Source organism: Drosophila takahashii, chromosome 2L, assembly GCF_030179915.1.
Source record: "Drosophila takahashii strain IR98-3 E-12201 chromosome 2L, DtakHiC1v2, whole genome shotgun sequence".
NCBI classification, from domain to species: Eukaryota; Metazoa; Arthropoda; class Insecta; order Diptera; family Drosophilidae; genus Drosophila; species Drosophila takahashii.
In genome coordinates this window covers 12,643,861-12,670,299 of record NC_091678.1, presented here as the reverse complement: position 1 = coordinate 12,670,299, position 26,439 = coordinate 12,643,861, and the positions used below count along the sequence as shown (strand labels likewise).

General features: G+C 42.4%; 4 protein-coding genes across 5 annotated transcripts; 2 read left to right on the top strand and 2 right to left on the bottom strand.

The window, feature by feature from the left end:
• Positions 1 to 40: 40 nt before the first annotated feature.
• Positions 41 to 10,290, bottom strand: mdy (diacylglycerol O-acyltransferase). Of its 2 annotated transcripts, none has more exons than XM_017158592.3 (9): positions 10,173 to 10,290; positions 6,290 to 6,785; positions 6,137 to 6,228; positions 6,024 to 6,076; positions 1,486 to 1,594; positions 1,288 to 1,431; positions 916 to 1,226; positions 582 to 854; positions 41 to 515 (listed from the first exon to the last, which is right to left on the bottom strand). In XM_017158592.3, the coding sequence occupies exons 2-9, from the start codon at positions 6,769 to 6,771 to the stop codon at positions 282 to 284; spliced, it is 1,698 nt and encodes a 565-aa protein (XP_017014081.1). In that variant the 5' UTR covers positions 6,772 to 6,785; positions 10,173 to 10,290; the 3' UTR covers positions 41 to 281. The 2 variants fall into 2 exon arrangements, with proteins under 2 accessions (XP_017014081.1, XP_070075781.1); XM_070219680.1 differs by lacking the exon at positions 10,173 to 10,290 and adding an exon at positions 8,534 to 8,658.
• Positions 1,727 to 5,795, top strand: Cse1 (chromosome segregation 1). The gene is made up of 7 exons (XM_017158588.3): positions 1,727 to 1,944; positions 2,467 to 3,326; positions 3,381 to 3,864; positions 3,926 to 4,228; positions 4,295 to 4,451; positions 4,508 to 4,808; positions 4,879 to 5,795. Exons 1-7 carry the CDS (start codon positions 1,860 to 1,862, stop codon positions 5,614 to 5,616), a joined length of 2,928 nt encoding a protein of 975 aa, XP_017014077.2. The 5' UTR covers positions 1,727 to 1,859; the 3' UTR covers positions 5,617 to 5,795.
• LOC108068806 (trans-1,2-dihydrobenzene-1,2-diol dehydrogenase) lies at positions 5,823 to 26,439 on the top strand. The gene is made up of 5 exons (XM_017158593.3): positions 5,823 to 6,011; positions 24,439 to 24,810; positions 25,014 to 25,293; positions 25,673 to 25,919; positions 25,975 to 26,439. The coding sequence occupies exons 1-5, from the start codon at positions 5,948 to 5,950 to the stop codon at positions 26,413 to 26,415; spliced, it is 1,404 nt and encodes a 467-aa protein (XP_017014082.3). The 5' UTR covers positions 5,823 to 5,947; the 3' UTR covers positions 26,416 to 26,439.
• LOC108068804 (mucin-5AC) lies at positions 10,863 to 15,750 on the bottom strand. The gene is made up of 2 exons (XM_017158591.3): positions 15,484 to 15,750; positions 10,863 to 13,373 (listed from the first exon to the last, which is right to left on the bottom strand). Exons 1-2 carry the CDS (start codon positions 15,704 to 15,706, stop codon positions 11,146 to 11,148), a joined length of 2,451 nt encoding a protein of 816 aa, XP_017014080.2. The 5' UTR covers positions 15,707 to 15,750; the 3' UTR covers positions 10,863 to 11,145.

Below are 26,439 nucleotides of genomic sequence, written 5' to 3'. Positions count from 1 at the left end.
TGTTTTTAATTTGTCCCCTAAATATTAATCAAAACTATAATTTTGAGTTTAAAATTTGTTTTATTTACATGACACTTAAATCCATTAACAAATGCATTCAATAACAATCTATTTGTGTTCATCAGTACTACATGCATGTGCAAAAGTCATACAAAATTAGCTTTGTATTGTGGCAATCACAAGTTTTCTTCTTAACTTGCATTCTGGCTTATAAATTACAAAAAGTACACGGACCCGGTCAGTGCAGATACATTCCATCCCAAATGAGTGGTTTATGGAATCTAACTGCCGTAGTCGGTGCCGTTGAGTGAGGTTTTAAAGTGCTGAACCACATAGTCGTGATAGTAGCACATTATGCACAGAGGTTGGCCGAGAATTATGGAAGCCCACACGATTATGTTGCCCATTCGGGGACCCAGCTTCTTCTCAATCGACTTGGAAATGGCCGAGAGGGGAATCTGGCCCATCATGCCCATAAAGGCCCAGATCTTGTAGGTTTGCAGAGGAACAGAAACCTGTAGGTACACAAGAAAGAATTAAGAGCTTGTAAAAACGTTAAGTATCAGATCTCTTAGTCTTACCAGATATTCGTGGAAGAAGGCACTAAACAAGAAGACAATAGTGGAGGCCTGTCTTGAGGAGTAGCCCATTTGGACCACTGGGATGTAAAGATGACGGACACACCACCTATGGACTGGCATGTTCCAGGTCCGCCAGAAGGTATCAATATTATTGGCATTCCACCAATCACAGTAAAAGTTTCGATCCGCAAAGTTCAGGAGCTCTCCCACCGCATTTAGGAAGGAGTGGAACATGAGGTAGAAAAAGCACAGCCAGCACAGGTGATTGGGTAACTAAGTAATAGAGAAAAAGGTCAACGAATTTATAAAATCTATTAAACCCAAGTTTACTAACCGCCAGTTTAAGGAGTCGCTCGGTGGCCAAGGCCACATCCATGTTAGAAAACGGAATGAGGGAGTTTCGAACCGAGGGAATAATCCATTGCTGGAACAACGCCATCACTACATTCACTCCAATCACCACCTCCAACAAACGCTTGAGCAAAAAGCGTTTGCGCACGCGCGAAGTTCGCGGGAAATTCAACTCATAACAGAGCGTGGGAGCACAGAGGAAGTACAGGAGATCCCTGTAGGTCAGATTATCCGGGTACTGCACTAACTTGGAAACGTCTTCATCTTCTTCACCGCCATCCAAAACACCGTTTTCTGAAAGACAATTAGTGGACAATAAAGAAATATCGAATTCAATTGGCAAATTTTAACTTACTCAGTTCCGCCAAAGTAATGCTGGGTCGACGCTCTCGGGGATTCTTTTGGTAGTAAGTCTGGCGGCACCACATATTAGTCTGCACGTAGGACCAGAGTTTCAGGAACAACACAGAGTAAAAGAAGCAAACGGTTGAGGCGCCCACTATAAGAATTTAATCTTAAAAACCACTTTTATTTATCTTTAATTTTTTCTTACTCAAACTGAAAGCGTGACCTTTAAGGTGTATAGTGACCACAGGCAGGCAAACCAGCACCACAATGTTTACAATCTGGATGAAGATGCCCAAGCCCTCGGCAATGATTTCCTGGAAAATAGATTGGAAATTTAACGTTAATTTAATTTAAATTTAACAACTATCGATAACCAGTAACGGAAATCGCTCCCATCACAAAAACGTCACTCAGACTATCGATAGCCCCAGCCCGCCCCAAGTCCCATCTCCAGATCTGCGAGCATTGTGTGCGAAAAGCCATTTGCGATTTCATTTCATGTTGAAAAGTGCGGCGGAAAAACCCCCCAGTGAAATTATTTAAAACGAACCAGTCCCCCGAAAGGAAAGCAGACTCAAAATGGAAGTGACAGAGGCGAATTTGCAGCTGCTGGCCGGTTATTTGCAGCAGACGCTGAGCGCCGATCCAAATGTCCGCCGGCCGGGTGAGTGTGTGTGTGGGAATGCGTTTGCACACGGACGGCACGCACACAGCTGCACATGCGTGCAGGCGTGCCGTTGTGTGCGTGCGCGGGAAAGACTTTTGGCGACGCTTAGGAAAAATACGGTTTTAAAAAACCCTATGGAGGACCCTATGAGATTTTCATACCCCTGCGAGATTATGAAATAACTATCTACCCAGAATTGAGCCGGACTGCTGATCTTGATAAGACCGTTTCCAAGCAGAGCTCTAAAGCACATCCCTTTTTTCTAGAGTTCTATAAAAATGTTTACTCCACACGTGCTAAGCTTCCTTTTAAAGGAGAATGTTTTAAAATTATTTTTCTATATTTGTTTTTTACGAAAATATAGGTATACGTCTTACCAAGATATTAAAAATGTTCCTAAAATAACTAAATATCCTGTTAAAACTGGTAAAAGCCACTGAATAACCCCTTTAATAATATTTACAATAAGTAAACTTCTCTTTTATCACACTCTAATTTTTCCTATTGTCCATTTTACAGCCGAAAAACTCTTGGAGTCCACGGAACTGCAGCAGAATTACCCGATTCTACTGCTCAACCTGATAGACAAGGCCCAAATGGACATGACCACGCGGGTGGCGGGCGCCATTGCGTTCAAAAACTATGTGAAGCGGAATTGGGCGGCCCACCTGGACAGCGATGGACCGGATCGCATCCACGAAAGTGACAGGAACACAATCAAGACCCTGATCGTAACACTAATGCTCCACTCGCCGGTGGCGTTGCAAAAACAACTGAGCGACGCCGTCAGCATCATTGGCAAGCATGATTTTCCGAAAAAATGGCCGCAGCTCATCGACGAGATGGTGGAGAGATTCGCCTCTGGCGATTTCAATGTCATCAACGGCGTCTTGCAAACCGCTCACTCGCTCTTCAAGCGCTATCGCTTTGAGTTCAAGTCACAGGCTCTGTGGGAGGAGATCAAATTTGTGCTGGATCGCATGGCTAAGCCGCTGACCGATTTGCTCCAGGCCACCATGCAGCTGACCAAGGTGCACGAGAACAATGCCGAGGCTCTGAAGGTCATCTACGGCTCCCTGGTGCTGGTGAACAAGGTGTTCTTCTCGCTGAACTCGCAGGATTTGCCAGAGTTCTTCGAGGACAACATGAACACTTGGATGGGGGCGTTTATCCAGCAGCTGGCCGCGGATGTGCCATCGCTGCGCACTGGCGATGATGAGGATGCGGGAGTTCTGGAGCATCTGCGCACACAGGTCTGCGAGAATATTTGCCTGTACGCCAAGAAGTACGACGAGGAGTTCAAGCCTTTTATGGAGCAATTCGTGACTGCAGTCTGGGAATTGCTGGTCAAGACCAGCCTGCAAACCAAGTACGATGCGGTGAGTAGCGAAAGCAAACTTAACGTCTTCAAAAACTAAACTTTTAATTTATAGTTGGTTTCCCATGCCCTGCAATTCCTCTCCGTGGTGGCTGAGCGTCAGCACTATCAGAGCATTTTCGAGAACCCAGAGATTCTGGCACAAATCTGCGATAAAGTTGTTATTCCCAATCTGGACATTCGGCCCTCAGATGAGGAAATTTTCGAGGACAGTCCAGAGGAGTATATTCGCCGGGACATCGAAGGCTCTGACATTGATACCCGACGTCGGGCGGCCTGCGATCTGGTGAAGACTCTATCCATTAACTTTGAGCAAAAGATCTTTGGCATTTTTGGCCAGTATCTGGAGATATTGCTGACCAAGTACAAAGAGAATCCGGCCGCCAATTGGAGGTCCAAGGATACGGCCATTTATCTGGTCACTTCATGGGCGTCTCGAGGTGGAACTCAAAAGCATGGCATCACACAGACCTCGGAGTTGGTTCCTCTGCCGGAATTTTGTGCTCAGCAAATTATTCCGGAACTGGAGAGACCCAACAGTAAGTGAAAAATCACAAAAACGTTTCATATTCCATCAATCTAATAAATGCCTCTTTGCAGTCAACGAAATACCCGTTCTTAAGGCAGCTGCCATTAAGTACGTAATGGTATTCCGCAGCATTTTGGGTCCCCAGGTTCTGGCCAACTGTCTGCCGCAGCTCATCAGACATCTTCCCGCCGAAAGCCCAGTGGTGCACAGCTATGCTGCCTGTTCCGTGGAGAAGATCCTCACCATGCGAGATGCTAGCAATGCGGTTGTGTTTGGTCCTCAAGTGCTTGGACCTCATGCAACGCAACTCATTAGCGGATTGTTTGCTACCCTCTCGCTGCCAGGATCAGGCGAGAATGAGTATGTTATGAAAGGTGAGTTTGAAGAGCAATTCTTTTCAGTTATTTTCTGTTAACAAAGCTGTTAAATTTTCTTTGTAGCTATTATGCGAAGTTTTGCTGTTTTGCAATCGGCTTCAATGCCCTTTATGGGCGTGGCTCTTCCCCGGCTCACCGAGATTCTCACTCAGGTGGCCAAGAATCCTTCGCGTCCGCACTTTAATCACTATCTCTTCGAAACGCTGGCACTGTCTATCAAGTAAGTATTATGAATTAACTTTCCATGGAACTGTTTTTAATGATATATATCTCCAGAATTGTCTGCCAGGCGGATGCCTCTGCTGTGAGCTCCTTTGAGGAGGCTTTGTTCCCTGTTTTCCAAGGCATCTTGCAGCAGGATATTGTCGAATTTATGCCCTACGTCTTCCAGATGCTTTCTGTGCTGCTGGAAGTGCGCGAGGGCTCTGGTTCCATACCAGAACCATATTGGGCTCTGTTCCCTTGCCTGTTGTCTCCAGCTCTTTGGGACCGGACGGGCAATGTTACACCCTTGATCCGTCTTATCTCGGCTTTCATCAAGCAGGGCTCAGCTCAGATTCAAGCCTTGGGTAAATTGGTAAGCAAACTATTGGAGAGAGATCCTAGAAACAATTTTACTCATTCCCATTTCATCTATTTCGTTACAGAGTGGAATCCTCGGAATTTTCCAGAAAATGATTGCCTCCAAGGCCAACGATCATGAAGGCTTCTACCTGCTGCAGAACCTCCTTTCCTACTACCCAGCCGCGGAAATCCAGCCAAATCTTCGCCAGGTCTTTGGCCTGCTCTTCCAGCGACTGTCTCTCTCGAAGACGCCCAAGTATATAAGCGGCATCATCGTCTTCTTCAGCTTCTATGTGATCAAGTACAGCGGCGGTCAGCTGGCCCAGTTGATAGATGAGATACAGCCCGGCATGTTTGGCATGCTGCTGGATCGCGTGTTCATCACCGAAATGGGAAAGGTTCTCAAGGAACAGGAACGCAAAATGGTGGCTGTGGGTGCCACGAAACTGCTCACCGAGACGCCGGAAATGTTGCAGCCGCAGTATGGGGCCTTTTGGCCACGCCTGCTGCATTCCCTAATCGATCTTTTCGAGCGGCCACCAGAGAAGTTAAAGGGTCTCGAAATCGGAGAGTCGGCAGGAGTTGCCGAGGATCCCGAAGCTGGCTATCAAGTGGCCTTTGCCCAACTCACTCATGCTCAGCCCAACCAGCAGGATCAGCTGGCCGAGATCACAGATGCCCGCCAGTTTCTGGCCACCTCGCTCTCCAAGTTCGCGCAGTCGCGGGCAGGAGAATTGCCAGCTCTGCTGTCTCCCCTGGAACCCGAGTACAAGCAAGTGCTGCAGAAATATTGTGATCAGGCTGGTGTACGCATTGCCTAAAGGAATCGAATCGAATGACTGGGGCTCATTTATCGCAATCAAACCTCGCCATACATTCGCAACTCTTATCTATATAGACGCACTTGATCACTCATTGCCCGGTTTATTGTCATTGAAATATTGTATCTATTGTATGTAAATGTAAGTTTTGTAAACAATAAATAGTTATGTTTTTAAAACTTGCTATGTTATCACTTGGAAAACTCTGCTTTCAAAGGAACAAATCGTTTTGTGTCAAACATTTATAAATTTCCTCATATTTTCCAAAAAATTGCTGTTATTTTAGTAAAACCTGGATATTTTTAAATTTATCATATAAATAGAATAAACCATGCTGAAGCTAATTATGTGCTTAAAGTCGCGATCAAACAAATTAGGCGTAAGATGCTATCAAAGTGAGTACTTACCATGGCAAGACCCTTTTCCACAGCCAAACAGAGGGAAATGTGAACCAAAGAGTCTGCAAAATATTTAATTGTTTAAATTGTGGGTTGGTAATATTTAGAATCTATATACTTACAAATGCTGAGGATTAGGGCATTATGACCCTCGCCTTCATTGTGACCGCTTATGAAAAAGATCCAGTCCAGGGGATTAATGCGAATGCCATATCTTAGAAGTGATATAAAAGGTTGTTAAATTTCTTCACATTTTCGTTTTCCGAAATACTTACTTTAGCAGGTTCTCTAGACCCAAGCGCAGGCCACCAATGCAAAGCAGTAGAAATCCCCAGTTTACCAGGCCTGTGAAGTTAGTGAATCCAGAGCTCCAGGAAAATAGCGAGTCTCTCGGCCGATGGATCGGTCTGCCAGGCTGGGCCCTTCGCTGCTTTTCCTCTTTATTGGAAATTTCCTCAGCACGGGTTACACTTTGGGTTCTTCTATATCTCAGCTTCTTCTCGGAACCATTCGTTCCATTACCGTTCTCATCCTTATCCAAAACTTTACGATACTGCCGCAGATCGATGGGATTGCCATGCTGATCGAAGAGGTTTTGGGTTGACTTGCGGTTTCGCAGACTGCTTAGATTGTGTTCCGTGGCAGAGGCTGATCTTCTCAAGCGTTTCATGATTCCCACACCAGCGGATCCACCGTTCTTGGTGGGTTGTTCTGCCTTCCCGGGCCCCTTATCTTGGGGATCCTTATTGGTGGTCATGATGGTCTAACACTCTATAAAGAAATTTGTATTTATGATGATTAGTTTTTGCTTATCGCAAATTCTTTTTGCCATTGAAAGCAAAATACTAAGATAAGATTTCTTTTGGTAACCCATATAAAAAGTTTAAGTACTTTTATTTTGAATCAGAAATAACTCGGATTGGAACTGCGTAGGCTGCAATCAGTAATGGCTTCGCTGGAATCGGTAATCCATTGACTAAATACGCAACTCTGATAAGTAATGAGGGTAATTAAGTAATGGTTTTATTGTTTTACTGATCTATATAACACGTTTTATATATCTCTAATTTATTCGCAAATAAATGGGCCCAGACCCACCCAGAAGCAATTTCCGCAACTACGGTCAAAGCTCATCCGACTCTGCGATTGCTGATTAAGTAATCAGATACCGATTTGCATAGACATTGAACCCGCAAATGATAATGTGGTTAAGTTGTCTAGTCTATAAGCCAACAGCTTCTCACTTGAGTCGTGTAAAACCAGTTGTAAACTTGCGACGATCGTACTTGGCATTAGCTACCTGAGTCAAGATCGCATGTCAACTGGATGATCACCAAATGGCAGGGCATTATCAGCATTCAGCCTCGTTGAGTTCATTAAATATCACACCCAACCGTTGCGAAGCCAAATTAATTGACTTTCTGGAACCCAAAAATACTTTATAGTTTACTGTATCTACAGATTCTATTTTTGAATGATTGTTTCTAAGATTATAGTTAGGGATTCGCACTCACGTAACTTGTTTATGGCGAACAACGAGTGTCAAGATACGATTAGGAAATTGTTGTTTCAGCAATTGTTTAATATTTTTTAATTCAGTATAATAGGTACATATATGCAAGCAACTTCCATGACGAAATTTGAGGGTTATCAGTTGAAAGGAATTCTTGAGTAACAGTATCTACGTCACTTTATGGAGGCAACAATTTTAGTTAATAGTTTTATTTGACTAGTTTCTTGATACCTTGTTTATTTGACATCAAAGTTCGACTACTATCGCTGCTTATCGCGTATGCATTTAAAAATCAATTTAAAATTAATTTACAGTGGGTTTCAAAGCTATTCATTGGAATACTGGCATGCAAAAATATTAAAGTAAATATTTCTAAATATTCGAAGGTTAAAAGAGAATATATTTTTGTTTTTTACTGCATATGGGAACGGAGAAGTTTTTTGTGCTTTTTAGTGTTCAATTAGTATTCCATTGGCAACAAACACTAAGTTTTACATAATTATTCAGTGCGTTGAACTGATCCAAGTGCAAGGAAGACATTTAAACGTATACTTCAAACATATGTGTCCATTAAATGCAGAACGATTTAAGTCGAGTCACCGTGACGCAACGTCATCGAGAACTCGAAGTCGAAGCTCGTCATGGCTCATCAACAGCATGATGAGTAATTATCAGGCTTGTGGGACCAAAGCAGTACGATGCGTATAAAAATATATACATTACAGATCCGTGTAAGAAACCAGACAAAGGAGGTCAAATGGGATGACAATATAAAGTTTTATCAACGGGTTATTCCTCACAAAAAAAATTTGGAAAATATATATTTTTTTCAAAAAAACATGGAAATGTAATTAATTAATTTATGTTCTAAAAACTAATTTTTAGTGAAATTACTATTTTTGTCATTACTGTTATTACTATGCTATTATTTTGGACCCTATTGTTTGAATGGATATGTCAATGCATATGCACATGTATAACCCGCATGTGGCAAAGAGAACCGAACCTGAATTGAATGGCCGCTGCGGTTTGACGATTAGTTTGTTGAACTTTCGGTTTATATTTAAACAACTTAAGGTGGGGGCGTCCCAGCGGTAACTTCAGCACTTATCTGGTCTACGCAGATGTTGATGGGTCGCCTGTCTAGTGAACACTGTTTATTTTATTTAATGCTGCTAACTACGCCGACCTTAACTTTTTGAAAATATTCCAGACACTTCAAGTTGTAGCCTACTTGGTTCGATAATTACTGCCGGAACCGGTTGCCGTCATATAAGGAAGAACTTCCCATAGCAGCGATAAAAGTAGGTCAGTAACTCAAGTGAATCCATCAACTTGAGTGCTAAGCGTCTCCCGATCGAACGGCGATTGATAAAGGTTATCAATGCTGCGGTTCATAAACTCGGTGATTGCATAAGCCCCTCGTTATCATGTTGCCAGGGTAGACATGTCTGGCTGGGCCACCCTAATCACAATTAACTTGCCCCTTACAATGTAAAACGGATGCAGGCGTTCTACAGTCAAGATGCTATAAGTAGATCTATAGACACTATAAATTTAGAACTTGAAGAAAATTATGAAATTTTATACGAAATTCTGCAATAAAAAATTGTTGTTCTACTCTGGAGAATTAAAATATTATATGTTCCTCTTGGGCATTATTTATATAATATTGGACATTTTTTCGGAGCTAAACAATTTAAAATATAGAACTGTTAAGATAAGAGGTTCATTCTAGGAAAGTTCCACTGTAGTCCCAAATGTCGAGAGGAAAAAGACACGAAATTCGCCGGCTGCTCTCTAATCAGAAGGCAAGAACACTGTTCTTATCAGCATTTGACTGATAATTTCTAATTGGAATGGAATTTGTTTTTCCAACCAGACACACACTCTCTTTTTCTCTTGTTGGGTCGCGTTTTATCTCTGATCAGAAGTAGTCTCTGTTTGGGTTTTTGGCGCTAACCGGTTTTTTGGCATAGAAGTTTGTTTGGTTTTTGTTTGGTTTTCACTGTTTGGTTTTGGTTTTTTCTGTTTGATGGCGACGACGCCACATTTCGGAAATGTTTTTTAATTTTTTTTTTGTTCAGGCCGCGACGCAATGCCCGGATCAAGGTTATATAGCCATCGGGCAAATATATGCACAGGCATTCACACAATTTAGCTATATGGGCATTATCACCGCTCATTCAATTCAAGGGAAGGCGGAGATAGTTTCACTAATTTATGATGGCTATATAGTATGCATAAAAAAATAGAGGTACTCTATTTGATTAAACACGATTTGTTGCTAGTTTTTATCAGTCTGGCTGCTGTTATCATAAAAATAAAACCGCCTTAATGGCTTTTTGAGTCACAATATCAAAATCACTTTGCACGTGTTTTTATTTATTTTGCATTCTTTGTGGCCAAAAGAAACACATTTCCGTTTGGAGCAACTGCATTCGCAAATCTTCTTCTTATCCGTTCAAGTTCATTACTCCGCCTTCATTAACTCCAAACAAAAGCGAAAGTTGAAGAGAGAACGAAGATCGCTTGGGGATGGGGAGCGTAAACAAAACACACAAAAAACTCGCACACTTGATTATTTATTTTTGTTGTTCATTTTCTGTTAATAATATGTTATTTTGTTACTGAGCTTAGCACACCTTGCGCACACAATTCAATTCAAGCGTCGAGTGGTTGATTCTTCTCACAAAAAAGAACCGATCTATTGTCACGCACTGGAAGCGCTTTCTTTTACCGTAAACCGCACTCTTCGGCGGAGAATTCTCGACTGGCGCTTGGAAAATCCAATTGGAAATAAACAAAGCGACGCGATAGGTCGGACATCAGTGGTGGCGAAGATTTGGCGGGAAATAGCTGCTTTGGGTGGGAAAACGAAATTAGTGAACCAAAAAAGGTTTATTAGATCAGGAAAAAGGTTCTTAATTATTTATTAATTAAATAATTATTCTTAAATAACCGGTAAAATTCTGTCAGCACTGCCAGGCACAGGTGGTTGTGTTATCGCTATCGAGCGTCTAACGATCGATATTTACTGGAAAGCGTTTTTTGGCGCCTAGCTTGAATTAGTGATATTGGTATGGCGATTTGATGTTGAATAAAAATATTATTTAAACGGAGAAATATTAAAGAACTGCTTACAAGTTATTTTATTTATAACATTTTTGCTTAGTTACTTTAAATTAAATCAAGCAAATACTTACTTTTTTTAAACGCTTTGTAGAGAAGGCGAACCCATGTAGAAGACTTGTTAGTCGACAACTAGGTGGCGCCCCCAATCGATCTCCTTCATAGGTGGCGCCAGAGATTTTCTTTTGATTTTAATGTTTAAGTTTTTATTATTGCTCTTTATTTGCAATTTTTTATTAACAACTAAAAAACGTAAGTGAAAATTTCAATAATTTAATGCTTAATTACACAACGAAAACTCTTTGCTCGAATTATATTGGGTATAGAGTGCAGTCACATTGTGACGCCAGCAGGGCCTACAAACTAACAACAAATAAATACAGATTCAATTAAAGCTGACTTATGTACAAGAACGTATTAGGCGTGAGAAAAAGTTTCTGATAGATTTGGTATAGAGCGCAGTTTAAGAAAAATGCTTATCTTGGGCTAGTGCTGCTGTCGCCTCTCCTCGATCTCGTCTTCGTTTTCGTCCAGACCCTCGATGAGGTCTTCTAAATCGTCATCCCCATCATCCACAAATTGATCGATTCGTTTGAGTAAATTGTGTGACTCGTCGGCCTCCTCCTCTTCATTCTCCTCTTCATCTTCCAGCTGACCATCGGTGGTCTGATCCTCTTCCCCCAGCTCCTCCTCATCATCATCATCAGCGTATTCGATAATATCGCTGGCGGTGACCCCGTCTTTAATCCGTGACTCTGGCAATTGATCATAGTCAAAGACCTGACGCGTTGCTCGAGGTGGTGTCTCGGTGGAAATCGGTGACCCCAGATCTTCACTATCCTCCTCGAGGAGACTCTCTATGGACCCCGCCTTGCTGGAAATCCTCGGTTCCGGTTGCTGGGCCATCAACTTGGTACTAACTGGCTTCAGCACGGTGCTTGCGGTGGAAGTAACCACTTGAGGTGGTGACCCAGTGGACGAGGCGATCTCGTGGGCATCGGCAAACATATTGTCCAGTAGACTCAGCAGATCATTGACACCACTTGGAGGTTCTGCCACCGAAGGGGTAGTACTACTTATAGGTACTTTAGTTGTAGTAGTCTTTATAGTTGTGGGTTTAGTACTGCTAACCGGAGAATTGGTAGTGCTGTAGACAGGAGCTCTTTCGGGAGCTTTAGTAGTTGAAGGTTTCACGGTTGTGGGTTTGCTAGTCGTAGTTGTGGTAGTCATCGGAGTAGTCTTAGTGTGCAAATGTTTGACCTGATAGGAATCCACAGTTCCCCTCTTCTCGTTGGGATCAGCTATCCTAACCACGGGCTCCCTCTTCGAGATAACCGGCACTATCTTGGGACTATGTGGATCCAATTCGTTTTGGCCATAGGTCTTAACCTTGGAGTGACCCTCGATGATGAGGTACATGGGTCCCAGTAGGGGTTTCGGTGGTTGCTTGTAGTGGGAGAAAAGCGAGTCGGTGGTGGGTTCACTCGGCGGAGGAGCAGGAGCCACTGTGGGTCTCTGCGACAGATTGCTCGTCTGGGGGATGAGCAGGCGATTACTGGTCGTTGTTGAGCTGGTTCCCAGATATACGGGAGTAGTTGAAGAAGGAGTGGTTCCCACGGTGGAGGTGGTGGTGCTGGTCATCAACATGGGTCTGAAGCCCGAGCTGCTCGTCTGGGGAGTGGGTGTGATGTAGATCTCCGCTGGCTGAGCGGTGGCCACCGTGGGCACTGCAATGGTGGGTGGACCGGGGACAAAGGTCACGGGTGCATAGGTAAACGGTGAGCGGGTGGAACTGATGCCAAAGCCCCCTGGTGGCAGTGGGTGATGCGGCTTACTGGTGCCCATCAGATACTTGGTCGCCGGCATTGTGGGCTTAACCTTGGGCTTTGCGGTAGCCACCACCACCTCCTTCTGGAGCAGCTCGTGCAGCCAGGGTTTCCTTAGTCCCCCCGTTTTTGGTCCACCCTGATGGCCTGGCAGAGAATTAGGCGAATAGCTGAGGTGATGGGGCCTCGAGAAGCTGTAGGTGTGCATGGATTCCTGGAGATGTGGGTCCGAGTAGCTCAGCCTATGCGGTGGCATGCTGGTCATCCAGGGTGTGGACGATGACAGCGATGAATGGTGACCCATCGAAGGTTGATGGTAGATCACCGACGAGGTCATCGCCTGTTTGGGCGTCGGTGAACTCATGTGGTTGTGTTGACTCATATAGGAGGTGGGTGCTCCGGTGGCCATCATACTATGTCTGTACTCCAGGTGGGGCGGCGACTGGGGCGCACCACTCGATTTCATCATCATCATGGGCGGTGGCATGAGGTGGGTGTGCGGCATGTGCTGCTGCATTTGTGGGCCGTGCTGAATATGCTGGGTGGGAGCATAGTAGCTCCTCCGGATGGCCGCATATTTCGCCTGTTGCTGCTGCTGCTGTTGGTGATGATGAACTGGCGGATAGGAATGGGAGTGGGGCACCCTAACCCGTTCACTGGCCACTCCGAGGAGCAACACCTCGCTCTTGGTCTTGTTGCGCAGCACCTCCGGCGGCAGCTCCTTCTTCCTGGCCTCCGGATTACTCTGGCCCGTGCTGTTGTTCTCCGCCCAATAGCGAACGCGATCCAGGGCCGGCGGACTGTAGTCGTAGGTGGGGTCCTTTTGCAGCGGATCCCCGTGTCCCAGGGGTCGCCACTCGTTGTTGTTGTTCGGATCCAGCCGTTGAGCTGCGAAAGAGAAGATAAGACACCGCCGGTGGTAGATGATTGAGTGCCGTATCAATTTACTTTTACATGTGCAACTTTAATTGCCCCCCGAAAAATGGCCGGGGGGCATCTAAGCTGGAGATTCAGCGAGGAGCTGGGAGCTAGGAGACATGCGACGAGGCTTTGCAGCCAGAGACGGGCCAAATCATAACTCGTTAAAGTGTTAACAAATGTTTTTGTCCCGTCACTTGGTCAAGTCAATGCCGGCATCCTGGTTGCTCAAAGCGAGGGAAGGTTAAGGATTTTTCTTGCTTTTATTATAAAAATTATAATGTTTAAATTTTATTGATTTATCGGTATATTTATAAAATTGTATAGAGAAGCAAAAACCATCATAAAAGTTCTGTAACAAAATTACTAACCATAAACAAATCTTTAAATAATCGTATTTAAACAATTTTTTCCAGAGATTTTGTTAGCGTGAATACTGACCCAAACCATAATTTATTTATTCTCGAAAAAATGTATTTATCCTTTCTTTTAACACTTATTTCTATCAAAAAAATATTTATTGAATCTTAAAAAAATTACCAAAAGATCATCATAGTTTTTTAAGGATTTCGTTTAAATGTTGCAAAAATATGGAATTGAAGAACCATATTTAATGTTGCAAAAATATGTAATTGAAGAACCATATTTAATATATAAAAGAAAGTAAAACATACCGAAGAAACTACGATTGTAAAAAAATTAATCTTATGATCTGCTCAAACCGCCCTCGTGAATATCTAACTTCAATTGCTTTTGAGCAGTTTTTGCATAAATTGATTTTAATGCCTGCGGACAGTGTGCAAGATTGGAGTTCCAGTCGATTGAACCCGAGGCCCCAGCCTCTTGCCAGGTTGGCATGGGATGAGCTCCGTTTAGCTCCCTCCGCCATGTGGCTCCTAATTAAGCCAAAGTCAGAGGCCAAGCCGCCAGAAAAGCTGTGATCCCCAACGCCCACCTGGCAGCCAGCACTAACACTTGGTGGCTCCTCCGTCGGCAGGCGTTGATCAGTGGGGGCCATGACCAAGGCAATCAGCACGGCAAACAGACAGACAGCCAGACACAAAGTCGCATTGGGTCGACTCGGTTTTGGCTTGGCTTTGCTTGATTGACTGATCAACGGACTGAGGAAAAATAAATGGCAGAGGCGGCGAAGGCGATGGCGATGGCGAAGGCGAAGGCGACGACTGCGAATGCGGAGGCCTGATAAATTATTAGCTAAAACCAGACAAATCGCTTTCCATTTGAGCGGTTGCAAAGGCATGCGGAGCTATAAGCTCCTAAGATACCAAGCTGCCAAGCTCCCAGCTCCTCGACGTGAGGACATGCACATGGCTGAAGCGGAAATGGCCACTCATGCATCTTGATCTCCTTCTAGCAGTTGGCTTTTAATACGCTTACCAAAAAGGCTATCGAATTGAAGGTTTTAGTGTGCTTTATTATAGAGCTTACAATTTTATTATCTTAAAAAGTTAGTTTTCTTTTGGTTTAGAAAAAACGAAATTAAAAAAATATTTATTTGCTTGAGTAAAATATGAGTAGAATATCAATTTTAAAATGTAAAAATTTTTTTCCAACCTTTTACTGATCTTGTTATTTATAAATAATTTAATTTTTTTTGTTTTTTATGTTTCCTATTAACTGCTTTAAACTTTATTTTTAAACCAACTTTTAAGGGTATACACTGCGTCGATGAGCCCTTCCTTTTCAATTTCATAATGGATGGGCGTGCTCTGCCCACAATGGGTAGGCAGATCACTTTACCCGGAGCCACTTCAATACCATTTCAATCCATTCAATCCCACCCAATCGAGCACTTGCATCTGGATCCCATTTATCCTTGCATAATTGCCTGTGACCACGAAACAATGTTGCCAGACGATTTTCACTTTCATTCGCATTAAAATGCCTCGCATGATTGCGTTCAAAATTGTTTGATCTCCTAATGCTGGCCATTAAAATAGTGCCCACTCTCCGTCTCCGCACCCAAGCACCCAATTATGTTGGCGAAACAAAATCAAAGTGCAAATCTTTCATATTTTTTCATTTTGCTGCGGTTGTTTGTTGTTCGTTGTTCGCTCACCTGTTGTCGCACCGGGCGTTAGACCAGCCTCATCCTGACTGCCATTCGTCTTCGTCTCCAAAGTCTGCGACTCCGATGCGGTTGTTGATTGAGCCAAGACCTCGATCACATGGCCGGAGGCGGAGGCTCCGTGGAACAGGAGGAGCTGCAGCAGGAGGAGGTGGAGCAGCAGGCCAAGTATCGTAACCAAATCGCGGCTCTTGTGGCGTTCACTAATCATCATCGTGTGGCCGGCTAGTCGGTTCGTTGATCGTTGGTCTCCGGGTTTTTCGTCTCGTCTCGTTTCTCGTCTTATCTGGAATTTTCGTTAAATTGTTCAGTTTCGGTTATGACTCGCTGATGATTTAATAGCCAACATCGATTGTGTCCGCCGAACTTGATCTGTGCAATTTCAGCCACCGCAATTGATTCTTAACTATTGGATAACTATATAGCGGACGTGAATGAGGAAGTTTTTGGCGCTTGTCTTGCATTCGACTCACTTAACAGGTTGTTATCCAGATTGCTGGCCAGTTAATTTGGAGTGGCTATGAAATTCAGGTAGCCTTTTAGTTGCGATCATAAAACGGAATGTCAGTTTAATATAAAAAAAACTAAAGAGTAAAGAAAATTAACCTTTCACTTAGTTCGGTTTATTAATGAAAAGGTATTAAATTGCAAATTGATTTAACAAATCGGATTTTAACAAGGCTTGTGGAGGGAATAATAATGGTAGGATATAAAAAGCGATAAGAAGGAGGCGACTGGAAAATATATAACTTAAGTGAGGGAAAATGTCCTAAAACGAAACACCACAAGCATTAACCGAACGAGGGAAATGGAAAAATTGTGATGGGAATGATAAATGAATGTCCTAAAAAGGATATAGGAGGGTAATAAAAAGTATAAAGATTTTAGACCAGGAACCAAAAATAGTTTCAATTGTAAACAAACTGGTTTAACTCTTTTTTTCCAAAAGTTTATAAATACCTTAGTTTAAAATAACTGTGAAAAAAATATATTGCGAAGACAGTTATTTACAATATTAAGGGAGTTATAATGGGAATCAAAAGGTTATTATCGGTGTTATTTTCATACAAAGACTTTTTTGCGAAACGAAAGACTTCAGCAACGAACTTGAACAGAAACACATTGCTTAATCGAGACCAGGAAGTAAAAATATAAGATTTTGTCTATACAATCACATTGCTTGCCAACGAAAATATTTTTAGAATTATATAAATCTTTAAACGGTTTTTTTTATACTTCATTCCCACCATAAAGTCTCTGTTCGATAAAAGAAGCTCCTCCTGGCCAGTGAAAATTTCGGGGATCAAAGAGATTGATTCGATTATTTCATAATTTATAGCATTATGCGGCAGAGGGCAGACAGCCAACGTGAATGACCAGAAGACTCCCCGGAGACTGAAGACTGAAGCTTGGGGATTGGAGAAGGGAGACTGACGACCGGTAACCGGCGATCAGAAGATGCAGTCGACCTGGGTGGGCGGCGGCTCTTCTCCTTTTGGCTTTCTTTCTTCTGCATTTCCTCTCGAAGATTTTGGCCCAAGGGCTTCTTATCACCATCTCCCTCCCCAGCTGCATGTCATCTTTGTCTCTTTTTTGTTTTGCGAATATTTTTTATTCCCGGCTTGCGCCTGCCGGTTAATTCGTTCCCATCGAAAGTGAAACTTGTGCTTTTTGATCATAAAAGAAAATTTGCATTTATTTCGCAGCAGCTTCGCGGCTTTCTTGTTGTTGCCGGCGTGCTGTTACGCTTGTTATTGCTGTTGTTGTTGCTGCTGCAACGCGCTCGGCGGCAATCGTAAAAATTAACTTGATTACTACACGCATAAATAAAGCCATTAAATGGCAAACATCTTGCTATGGCGGCAATTAAAATCAAATAAAATTCGCCGACGGTCAAGAAGAAAAGTGGGATGGGTTATGACGGCCTTGTAATTGAATATAACTTGGACCGGCCAACTTTTTCAGCAAACAACTAACATTTTCCAAGTATTGCCACTAATGATGGTCGCAATTTCCCCCAATTTTCCACTAGTTTCCTCCATCGAAATTATTGCTTTTTCATAAGGTAGGCCTAACTTGTTTTGTTAACGCTCTCGTTTCGCCTGAGTTATTTAATTGTCTTTACTGTCTTACATCGCATTTGCATAATGCGTTTAATTACGCATCATTTCTGTGTTATTTAATTTTATTGGCTTTACATGACAAGAGAAATGTGTTGGTCGCTAAGTGAGTGTTGGCGGTAATTGTATAATGTGATTATCGGATAGGCAAATTATAGACAATTTATAACATTATCGGTATGATTTTTAATGTTTTTGAATTCTTTAAATATTTTACTGGAAGTTTATGAAATGTAGATTCATTTTGATGATTCCAGATTTCTATTAGGTAAGCCATCAGCCCCAATTTATTTTATCGGAAATGTCAGTTGCCTTTTATTTTTATATATTTTTAATAGCTGCAACTGAAAGTGGTCTCGTAAAGTGCCCAAGTTAAGGATTTTCTTTATCAAATCCTCTTAGGCGCCTAGTCATTACACCTGCTGCAATAAAAGTGGCCCGATTTATTTCACAACTTTCGAGCAATTCCCAGGCCTTCGACCCCTTTTGATGGCCACTGATCGCGGCAGCCCACGCCATGTCAAAACTATATGAACGCATCCAACTGAATGCGTCCCCCTATCATAAATGCACTTTCGTCTGGGGTATCTTAAAAGCAGGCACTCAGTCACTCAGTCACTGCCCACAACATCAAAACCCAAAAGGCTCAAAAGAAAAACACTAAGATGCACTCGAAGCGACAGCTGTTAAGTGGACGGCTAAGCCAAAGGCAGTTAAATATAAAAAGCCGATGAGCAGGCAAACAGACCAATAAATAGACAAACAACCGAAGCACAGACCAAATATCCATTCAAGTGCGCGACATTTTTTATGCCAGCAGCAATAGCAACAAGCAACCTGCAACCAGCAACCTGCAGCAGCAACACAACACAGGCAACAAGAAACTGGCGCACTGAGATGCATACCAACATGGCAGCGTATTAGCCAAAGACAAATACTAATTGCAGCCAAAGCAACTGCCAACAGAAGCAACTGCCACAGCGGCAACATTAGCTGCAACCTCAGCAGCATCAGCAACATCAGCAGTAACAGCAGCATCAGCAAGACCAGCAATATCAACAGATGCATCAGCAATTGCAATTGCAGCTTCGGCTTTTTGTTGCCGGCAGTTAATTTCATTTAAAGAATGTCATCTTCACTTTAAGTGAAAGATAAATGCATCGAGAGGCCCGGGAGTGCCTGGAAAATGAAAATGAAGTGGCTCTGCCCTTTCTCTCCTTCTCGCCTTGAATCGGCTCTTTCATTCTGTACACACGGCGTATGAGTGATGCCCGTTTGTTTGTCTGTTTGTCTGCTGTTTTTCTTTTTGTTTTTCTTGTCGGCATAAGCGCCGGCTTAAACTCCATTCAGAGTCTTAATTCTTTGCGCAAAGAGACGAAACATTCGATTTCGCTGGCGAAGAAAGGTGCAATTTATGTGCAGCATCCGCAGTCATGGATTATACCATTGAAAACCGAGAGTTGATTGATGGAAAATGCGTGAAAATGATCGTGGACAATGGATCGTGACCAAGTGTTGCTAGTGAAATGTCACTTTGGCTATTCTTGATTTTATTAAGTAAATGCTAAAGAGGAAAAATGTATATCTGATTGGGGAAATATATTTTTTCAAGTCTACTTAGACGTCCTATAAATCTATAAAAATCTTTTAAATAATATATTGAAGAAATCTTGGATATTAATTATTTACTTTTACTTTAAATATTTTTTAAGATTATAACGAATGTTAAGCTTCTTTGGATTCTAATATCCTAAGATATTAGTCATCCCTATCTGTAAAAGCACTATTATTTATGTGGCAATTATGAAACCATCGAAAATGTAGTAAACATGATCCTTACTAATCAAAAACGTTGGCTAGCTATCACTTTCAATAAGTAATTAACACAAATCGCAATGAATAATCGTAGATGATTTACTCTGATCTTACATAGGCTTACAAGTTGTTTCAGTATTCAGAAATACGATCTATTAACCTGTTTTCAGACTGAACGTTTCACAATCCTAATAGATTTTGTAGCATCTTATTAATTTTCGGAGGCAGATCCTTAAAAAATTATAAAATTTAAAGATTTTCAATTACTGTTTATAATCGACCAACATCTTTTCTCTACCATCTATTCTTTCACTTTCACAAGCTTACACAATCTAAGCAGGATCTTACATCACCTTATTTTTCCGGTCACTGGGATAAATATTTCCACAATTTCGCAAGCAAAGCGTTTTATATTCTTTAGTTTTTGATTTTCAATCCTTGCGGATTTCAGCGAATATTTGCACTAACTAATTTGCAGTCATTTCCTTGCCGACAATTGTCACAAATCAATAATCAAACACAAAGCCACTCGGCCGGACAGCGGGGCTGGCCAGAAGACATTTCATTTCATTCAGTAAATTTCACTTTTAAACGACCAGCGCGACCGACCGATGAAGATAGCAGCTCTTCGAGCTTCTGCCGCCGAAACCGACAGACATTCGCACGGCCTCGGGTTTCGGGACACAAGACCAGCGACTGGGGGATCTCGATCTTTATGGAGGAGCTTCAGGTTTTCTTCGCTTAGCTTCGATTCGATTCGCTTGGCGCGCCAGTGCATCCAGCCAGTGCATCCGTTTCAAAACGCGTCCGTTTGTTAACTGATTTCGCGTGGTCTTGGCCAAAACTCAAATTCGAAACTGTTAAAGGCGGCAGCGACGTCGGCGCAGGCAGCGTACCTCGGCTGAGATTTTCAGGTACAACGAACCAGCTGAAAAGCCAAAGCCTGCACTTGTCTTCGTGGTGTTGCTGCCGTCGCAACGCTTTTGGCCAACGCTTTTGACCAAAGCCAAAGCGAATCCATAAACACACGCGTCGCAGTCGCAGTTGGCCGCTCAGTCGGCTTCGCCACCAAAGTTGTCGCCTTTTCGCTTTTGTTGCTGCCTGTTTGGCGATGATTGTTGCCGTTGTCGTTGTCCAAAGCCAGACTCACTTTTCACTACCTGCAACATGTTGCTGCCGTCGCTGGCCAAAAATTCTGATTTAGAATAAACCTTTTCTTGCGCTACAATTTAATGGCTTTCTTTAAAGACTGTTTAATTTTCTATTACGTTTTTATATCGTTTATATTATTGAGAATTTTCTACCCAGAAAGGTGAAGTTCTCCTGACCAAAACCCAGCTTTCGCTTTTCGCCTCCACCTGTTGCATAAAAATCGAAAATCTTTTGGCCAAATGAATTTCTACTGGCGGCCAAGAAATCGTAAAAGATGTTAAAAGCTTTGGGCAGCAAAAACAATTGGCAATAGTCATGACATGACTGGCTGTCAATTGGCATTGCTGCTGGGCGTGTGCGTAGTTTGTGGCGAAGATGGTTAAAGTGAGCCGACAGACGTGCACACGAAGCTCGTCAGCCTGACATATGTAAAAAAAATTCAAAAAAAATCAATGGAAATAACAACGGCAGCGGAAAGATTATGCTGTCTTTCGGCCTCAGAGCCTCCCTTTGTCCCCTTTCTCTTGAAGGTGTCAATTAAGGCGCAATGTTGCAAAAGCCTCGAACAAAAACGTATGGCAAATCAAAAGACTCTGGCAACGAACTTGACGCATGGCTTTCACGGCCCAGAATGGCGGAACATATGCATGCAAAATATCTAAATATCTATGGTTACAGAATTTTAAATGCTGTCAGTCATTCCACTTTCTTTTTACGGCAATGGCATTTTTACACTGCTCAAAATTAAAAAAAATAAAAGTTTAATTTCTATTTTTTTGTTTCAAAAATAAACTCTTGAATTCTTCAGTAAATACCAAAAAATAAATCACTGCAAGCTTAAGTAGTTTCCAATTAAAAACGAATAACCTTTGATCTATTCAACAAAAAGTGTTATTTCTACTTTTACTCTTTAAAATAAAATGTAAAATTATTTAGTTAATACCAAAAAATAACAAATAAAATAATTAATTAGCTTACAATTAAAAGCAAATAACCTGAGATCTATTAAACCAAAATAAAAATGTAATATCTACTTTTCTTCTTAGGAAAACTCACAGTAAGCGTAATTAGTAAACAATAAAAAGCGAATCACCTTTGATTTATTTCGCCAATTTTAATGCGATGAAATCAAGTCAGAGAAGGACCAAATCATCGCAAATCACTGCTCGGTAATTTGTTTCCCCCGTTGATTTTCCCCCTGCCTAAATCACCCAATGAATTTCCTCAGTCAGTTGGTCATTTGGCCGGGGCTCGTTAACTTGTTTCTGTGTTGGCCACTTGCAAGGCCATCGCGCCATCTCAAGTGCAGCTTTGGCCAAAACACCCCCGCCAGCAACTGGGAACCCCCTTAATTAGCGCATGTGTTGCATGCAACTAAAGTTGCATGTGGTCAAGCTGCCTGCTGCTAGTGGCCAGTTGCTAGTTGCTATCTGGCAGCCCACTCAGCCGTGTAAATTGTATCAATAAATTTATTGATTTCAACTGTTGCTGCTGACTTGTTTAATATTTTGCGACGATTTATGTTGCAGGCATGCAAATTTTAGTATTTATTTGCTTTGTCGGCGCACCGATGCAGCGGTGCAGAGGAACCAGATGACCAAGATGACCAGATCTCTGACGGCTCTGGCTTTAATGAACATGTCGTCTCCGCCGTGTCGTCGCTCTCGGGAAAGAGTCATCAAAAGACACACGCATGGCAAATTTGTGTGCTCCGGCTGTCAGCTCATGTCGCGTGCCCCTGCCCCAAAAATCTCCTCCTCAAAGTATCACACTTGAAATAATAATATTCCATTTGAAAATTTTTTTGCGTTGTTTGTTTATTTATATTTTTTGAATGCAACAGGAAAAAGATCTTAAAAATTGTAATAATCCAAACTCCTATTTTGTTCTTATTTGTAAGTTACAATTATGGACTTCTTTAAATTAAAAATGTGCTCATACAAATTGGTATATATTTATGGATATAACTATTTGCATTTCAAGTTTATGAAAAGAAATTTCACATTCAAAATGAATCTAATAAAAATATTTTGATAGTCATTTTAAAATATTTTAGTTTTGTATGGTTTTAAGTGTGTGGCTTGAACATAAAATACGTATAAAATTATTTAAAATCATATTTTTATTTAATAATTTTGTTATATTTTAATGAATAGGTATTATTTTGTAATATTTCATCATTTCTCGCAAGTGCACCTCTGCGTCCTGTTCATGGCAGCGTAGTTTAATGACAGAAATTAGGCAACCTTTCACTGGCACATAATTTCACCCACAGAGACACTTCCGTCACTGGGCGAGAGTCGGTTTGTTTTCTCGTTTTCGATTTTTGGTTTTTTGGACCGTCTACAAAACCTCCCATAGAACACTTTCGTTCATTGGCCAACCGAAAACGCGCCTTGCACATATATTATTTGTGTTTATCGCTTTGCATTTGGGGTTAGGGCAATTTCTACGGCCATCGACTTGCCACTTGAGCCGCCGAAATGCCTGCCATGCATGCAAAATCAGGTGAAAAGCGCTGCCCGCGCAGACGTCGCCCGGTGCATTGCTAATTAGATAAACAAATTTGTATTTTTTTCTTGGGACCCGCCGTCGACACTCGCACACAGAAGCGGACACCAGGCGATGGACATTGTTGCACGCACTCGAGTTATTGAAAAGTGAAATACGCCGGGAAAAGGTGGCAGCTTTGGGTGGGGAAAATACGAAAGACAAATGCTCTTTTGATAAAATTAATATAGAAAATCTTGTTAATTTTAGGTGGTTTTTAAGTTTAAGAAAGGTTCATAAATACTCTCAAAGATCTGAGTTCTAGTTCGGTTCGGATCTAAAATCGAATAGTAAGGAATACTATATTAAAAATAAATATATATTTTCACTTAATTTTATTCTTATAATTATTAAAAAAATTTAATATATTATTGTATGCCATATAGGAATAACTATACCTATTTGAATAGTTAAACACCCATCGATTTCTCCCCGCTGATAAAGTACAGCCCCTTGTCAAAGTGAGGCTACCCATTCGGATAGCAGATACTACAGTGATAAATGCACAAACAGTCCGAAGCTTAGTTTCTAAAAAAGAAAGTGAAATTCGAATGCGGACAGAACGAAGCGCAAAGTGCGCGGCCCAGGCAGCTCCCAACTTGGCCAACTTGGCCAGGACCAGGCCAATACGACGACAGCAACAACAAAAATGAAAACAAAAAATAAATATATAAAAATCAAAGACAAAACCTGCCTGCGAGCCGCAACGAACGGCAGCGAGTCATTCACAAGTTGTGATGCTAAACAAATATGACTAATTATGGAGGAACTGACGCACTAAACAGCGCCACATAATGCGCCCGTCGTCTCGGTTTCGACGTGGATGCGTCCACCGATGGACCGGAGTCCGGACCGGTTTCCCGGCGGCCTAGGCCAAAACCAAAACCAACACCCGCAATTTCGCCAGTTCGTGGAAAAGCGCTCGATTGTATGAATGAAATGCGTTTTACGCGACAAAGTTGCCACCGATCGCCAATGGCGGTTGTATACTCGAAAAAACAGATTGAGATAGAAATATAAATACAAAAAAAAACTTTTCTAAAATTACTCAAAGTATAAATAATTTTTGTTTCAACATAAATATTTTCTCACAACAATAAGCGGTACAAAAAGATAGAAAAAAAATTTTTATAGAACAACATGTAAAAAAAAAATTGTTATCCTGCATCTATGAGGTGGTTCAACTTGTTTCTCTCAAATAAATCCCTGGGACAAATTTTTAAACATATTTTATAAATATTATACATACTTTTCCAAGTCCGTCTATTGTTCACTGTAAGAGGTGAGTAATGCCCGTTTTGCTCCGCAGATCGCTCATCATCCATATCCAGGTCGAGCGGCGGACGAAGCAGATTCGGATTCGTTGGCGGCGATATTGGCGATCACAACATGTGGCGACCCCGCCCTCGCCAGCTGCACATCAATCGGTTTCCCTCTTCCAGGGGGCAGGGAACGGGTGAGTGGGTGGCGGACGAGGCGCCAACGTTGCGCTGGGGAATCGCACCCGTCAGCCTGATGGCGGATGACTTTGCCGCAGCGCTGAGTGTCCTGCCGGAGAAGCATCATCGCATCGTGTCCTGCGTGGCCGCCTACCAGTCGCACGCCCTCGCCTTCGCGGAACGCCATCAGGTGGAGAACGTGTACACCAGCTTCGAGGATTTGGCCAGGTGCCCGAATGTCGGTGAGTCTCTAGATTTGGTTTTGTAAGGTCAATCAGAATGCCTGCGGTCACACGCTTACCTTGCATTGGGCACACGTCGATTCTTCTTTGTGTCGCATGTGCGTGGTTTTATTTGAATTTTTTTTAAGTCAATAAATTTGTACTTAGCTTAAGTATATACCCCTATTGAACAACCACCTAATCATACTTTTGTTGCTCCTTAGATGTTGTGTACATTTCTCCATTGAATCCGCAACACTCGGAGCTGTGTCATCTGATGCTGAATCACGACAAGCACGTCCTGTGCGAGAAACCGCTGTGCATGACGGAGGAGCAGGTGACCAAGCTGCTGGAGAAGGCGCGAGCGCGAGGTCTCTTCCTTATGGAGGGAATGTGGCCAAGATGCGTGCCCGCCTATCACTACCTGAGGCACCAGATCCTGCGAAATCGCCTGGGAGAAGTGCAGAAAGTCCGTTGCAGTCTGGGCTTGCCTGTCTCTCAGGGGTAAGGTCTTAATATCCAACACAAACCACGAAAATAATGTAAATCTATTATTTTTAAAATACTTTTTTAATCGTTATTCATTACCTTTTATTTTAAAAACATTATTTTGAATTCAACGACTTTTATATAAAAAGGGAAAAATAGCTACATATTGTTTTTTAACAACAAATAAGTCTCAAATAAATGTTACCTTACAATAAAAGTTTTTAAATATTAATAAAAAAAAACTGTCTTCTGTATCGTAATACGTTAAAATACATATATAACACAGAAACTGTTTATTATTTCTTCAAAACTATAGCATTTATTTAAGCTTTCAATATTTTAACTTTAGTGAAATAATAAGTGAATAGTAAACTAGTAACTAAATAATCCCCAGGAGACTGGGACTTTACGGCGGAGTCACGAGCGATTTTGGGGTTTACGGAATGCAGCTGGCACTGTGGGTGTTTCGGGAGGTGCCGCGCTGTGTCAAGGTCAGCGGCAAGGTCAACGCCGATCACGTGGACGTGGAGGCTGACATAGAACTATGTTTCACTCGCGGCAAGAGGGCCTTCATCGAGGTCAGTTCGGAAAAGCGGCTCAGCAACCAGGCTGTTATTCAGGGCAAGACTGGGACCATTAAGGTGAGTTAATATGTGGATATTCCAGACTGGTATTCGACGTATCGATCCTCTCCAGATGAACAACTACTGGTGTCCCACTCGTCTGATCACCGAGGAGGTGGACTACGAGTTTCCGCTGCCGGGTGGCGAGCAGATGCCTCCCACCCACTACCACAACCGACTGGGCATGTGCTACGAGGCCGAGGAAGTGAGGAACTGCATCCTGAAGGGCAGCAACGAGAGCGATGCCTTCAGCCACAACGAGAGTCTACTGCTGGCCAATCTGATGGACACCATTCACGCCGAACTGGGAGTCGGAGAATTCGCTTCTCTTCGCAAGGAAACTGAAGATCTACAGCAGCAGATCGAGAATGTTCAGGACGAAGTCCAGGATCCCGAGGAACTGTCAAGCGAGACGTGCCGGGTAGTGCAGGATGTTACCGGCAGAGGAACCGTGGAAGCTAAGCAGGAGGAGGAGGAAGCACCTCCCCTGTCCAAGGTCATAGATAACCCCTAGAAATTAATAGGTGTTTGCAGAAAA

What these genes read in the sequence shown, in the direction of transcription:
- mdy (XM_017158592.3), bottom strand. Translation starts at nt 6,771, where the DNA reads ATGACCACCAATAAGGATCCCCAAGATAAGGGGCCCGGGAAGGCAGAA. An exon ending in GGTCTAGAGAACCTGCTAAA is followed by an intron (nt 6,229 to 6,289) that starts GTAAGTATTTCG and finishes ATCACTTCTAAG; the next exon opens with ATATGGCATTCGCATTAATC. An exon ending in CCTTCTTCCACGAATATCTG is followed by an intron (nt 516 to 581) that starts GTAAGACTAAGA and finishes GTGTACCTACAG; the next exon opens with GTTTCTGTTCCTCTGCAAAC.
- LOC108068806 (XM_017158593.3), top strand. Translation starts at nt 5,948, where the DNA reads ATGCTGAAGCTAATTATGTGCTTAAAGTCGCGATCAAACAAATTAGGC. An exon ending in AGGCGTAAGATGCTATCAAA is followed by an intron (nt 6,012 to 24,438) that starts GTGAGTACTTAC and finishes TTTGCTCCGCAG; the next exon opens with ATCGCTCATCATCCATATCC. An exon ending in GGCTTGCCTGTCTCTCAGGG is followed by an intron (nt 25,294 to 25,672) that starts GTAAGGTCTTAA and finishes AATAATCCCCAG; the next exon opens with GAGACTGGGACTTTACGGCG.
- LOC108068804 (XM_017158591.3), bottom strand. Translation starts at nt 15,706, where the DNA reads ATGATGATTAGTGAACGCCACAAGAGCCGCGATTTGGTTACGATACTT. An exon ending in AACGCCCGGTGCGACAACAG is followed by an intron (nt 13,374 to 15,483) that starts GTGAGCGAACAA and finishes TCTCTTTCGCAG; the next exon opens with CTCAACGGCTGGATCCGAAC.
- Cse1 (XM_017158588.3), top strand. Translation starts at nt 1,860, where the DNA reads ATGGAAGTGACAGAGGCGAATTTGCAGCTGCTGGCCGGTTATTTGCAG. An exon ending in TGCAAACCAAGTACGATGCG is followed by an intron (nt 3,327 to 3,380) that starts GTGAGTAGCGAA and finishes TTTAATTTATAG; the next exon opens with TTGGTTTCCCATGCCCTGCA. An exon ending in GAATGAGTATGTTATGAAAG is followed by an intron (nt 4,229 to 4,294) that starts GTGAGTTTGAAG and finishes TTTTCTTTGTAG; the next exon opens with CTATTATGCGAAGTTTTGCT.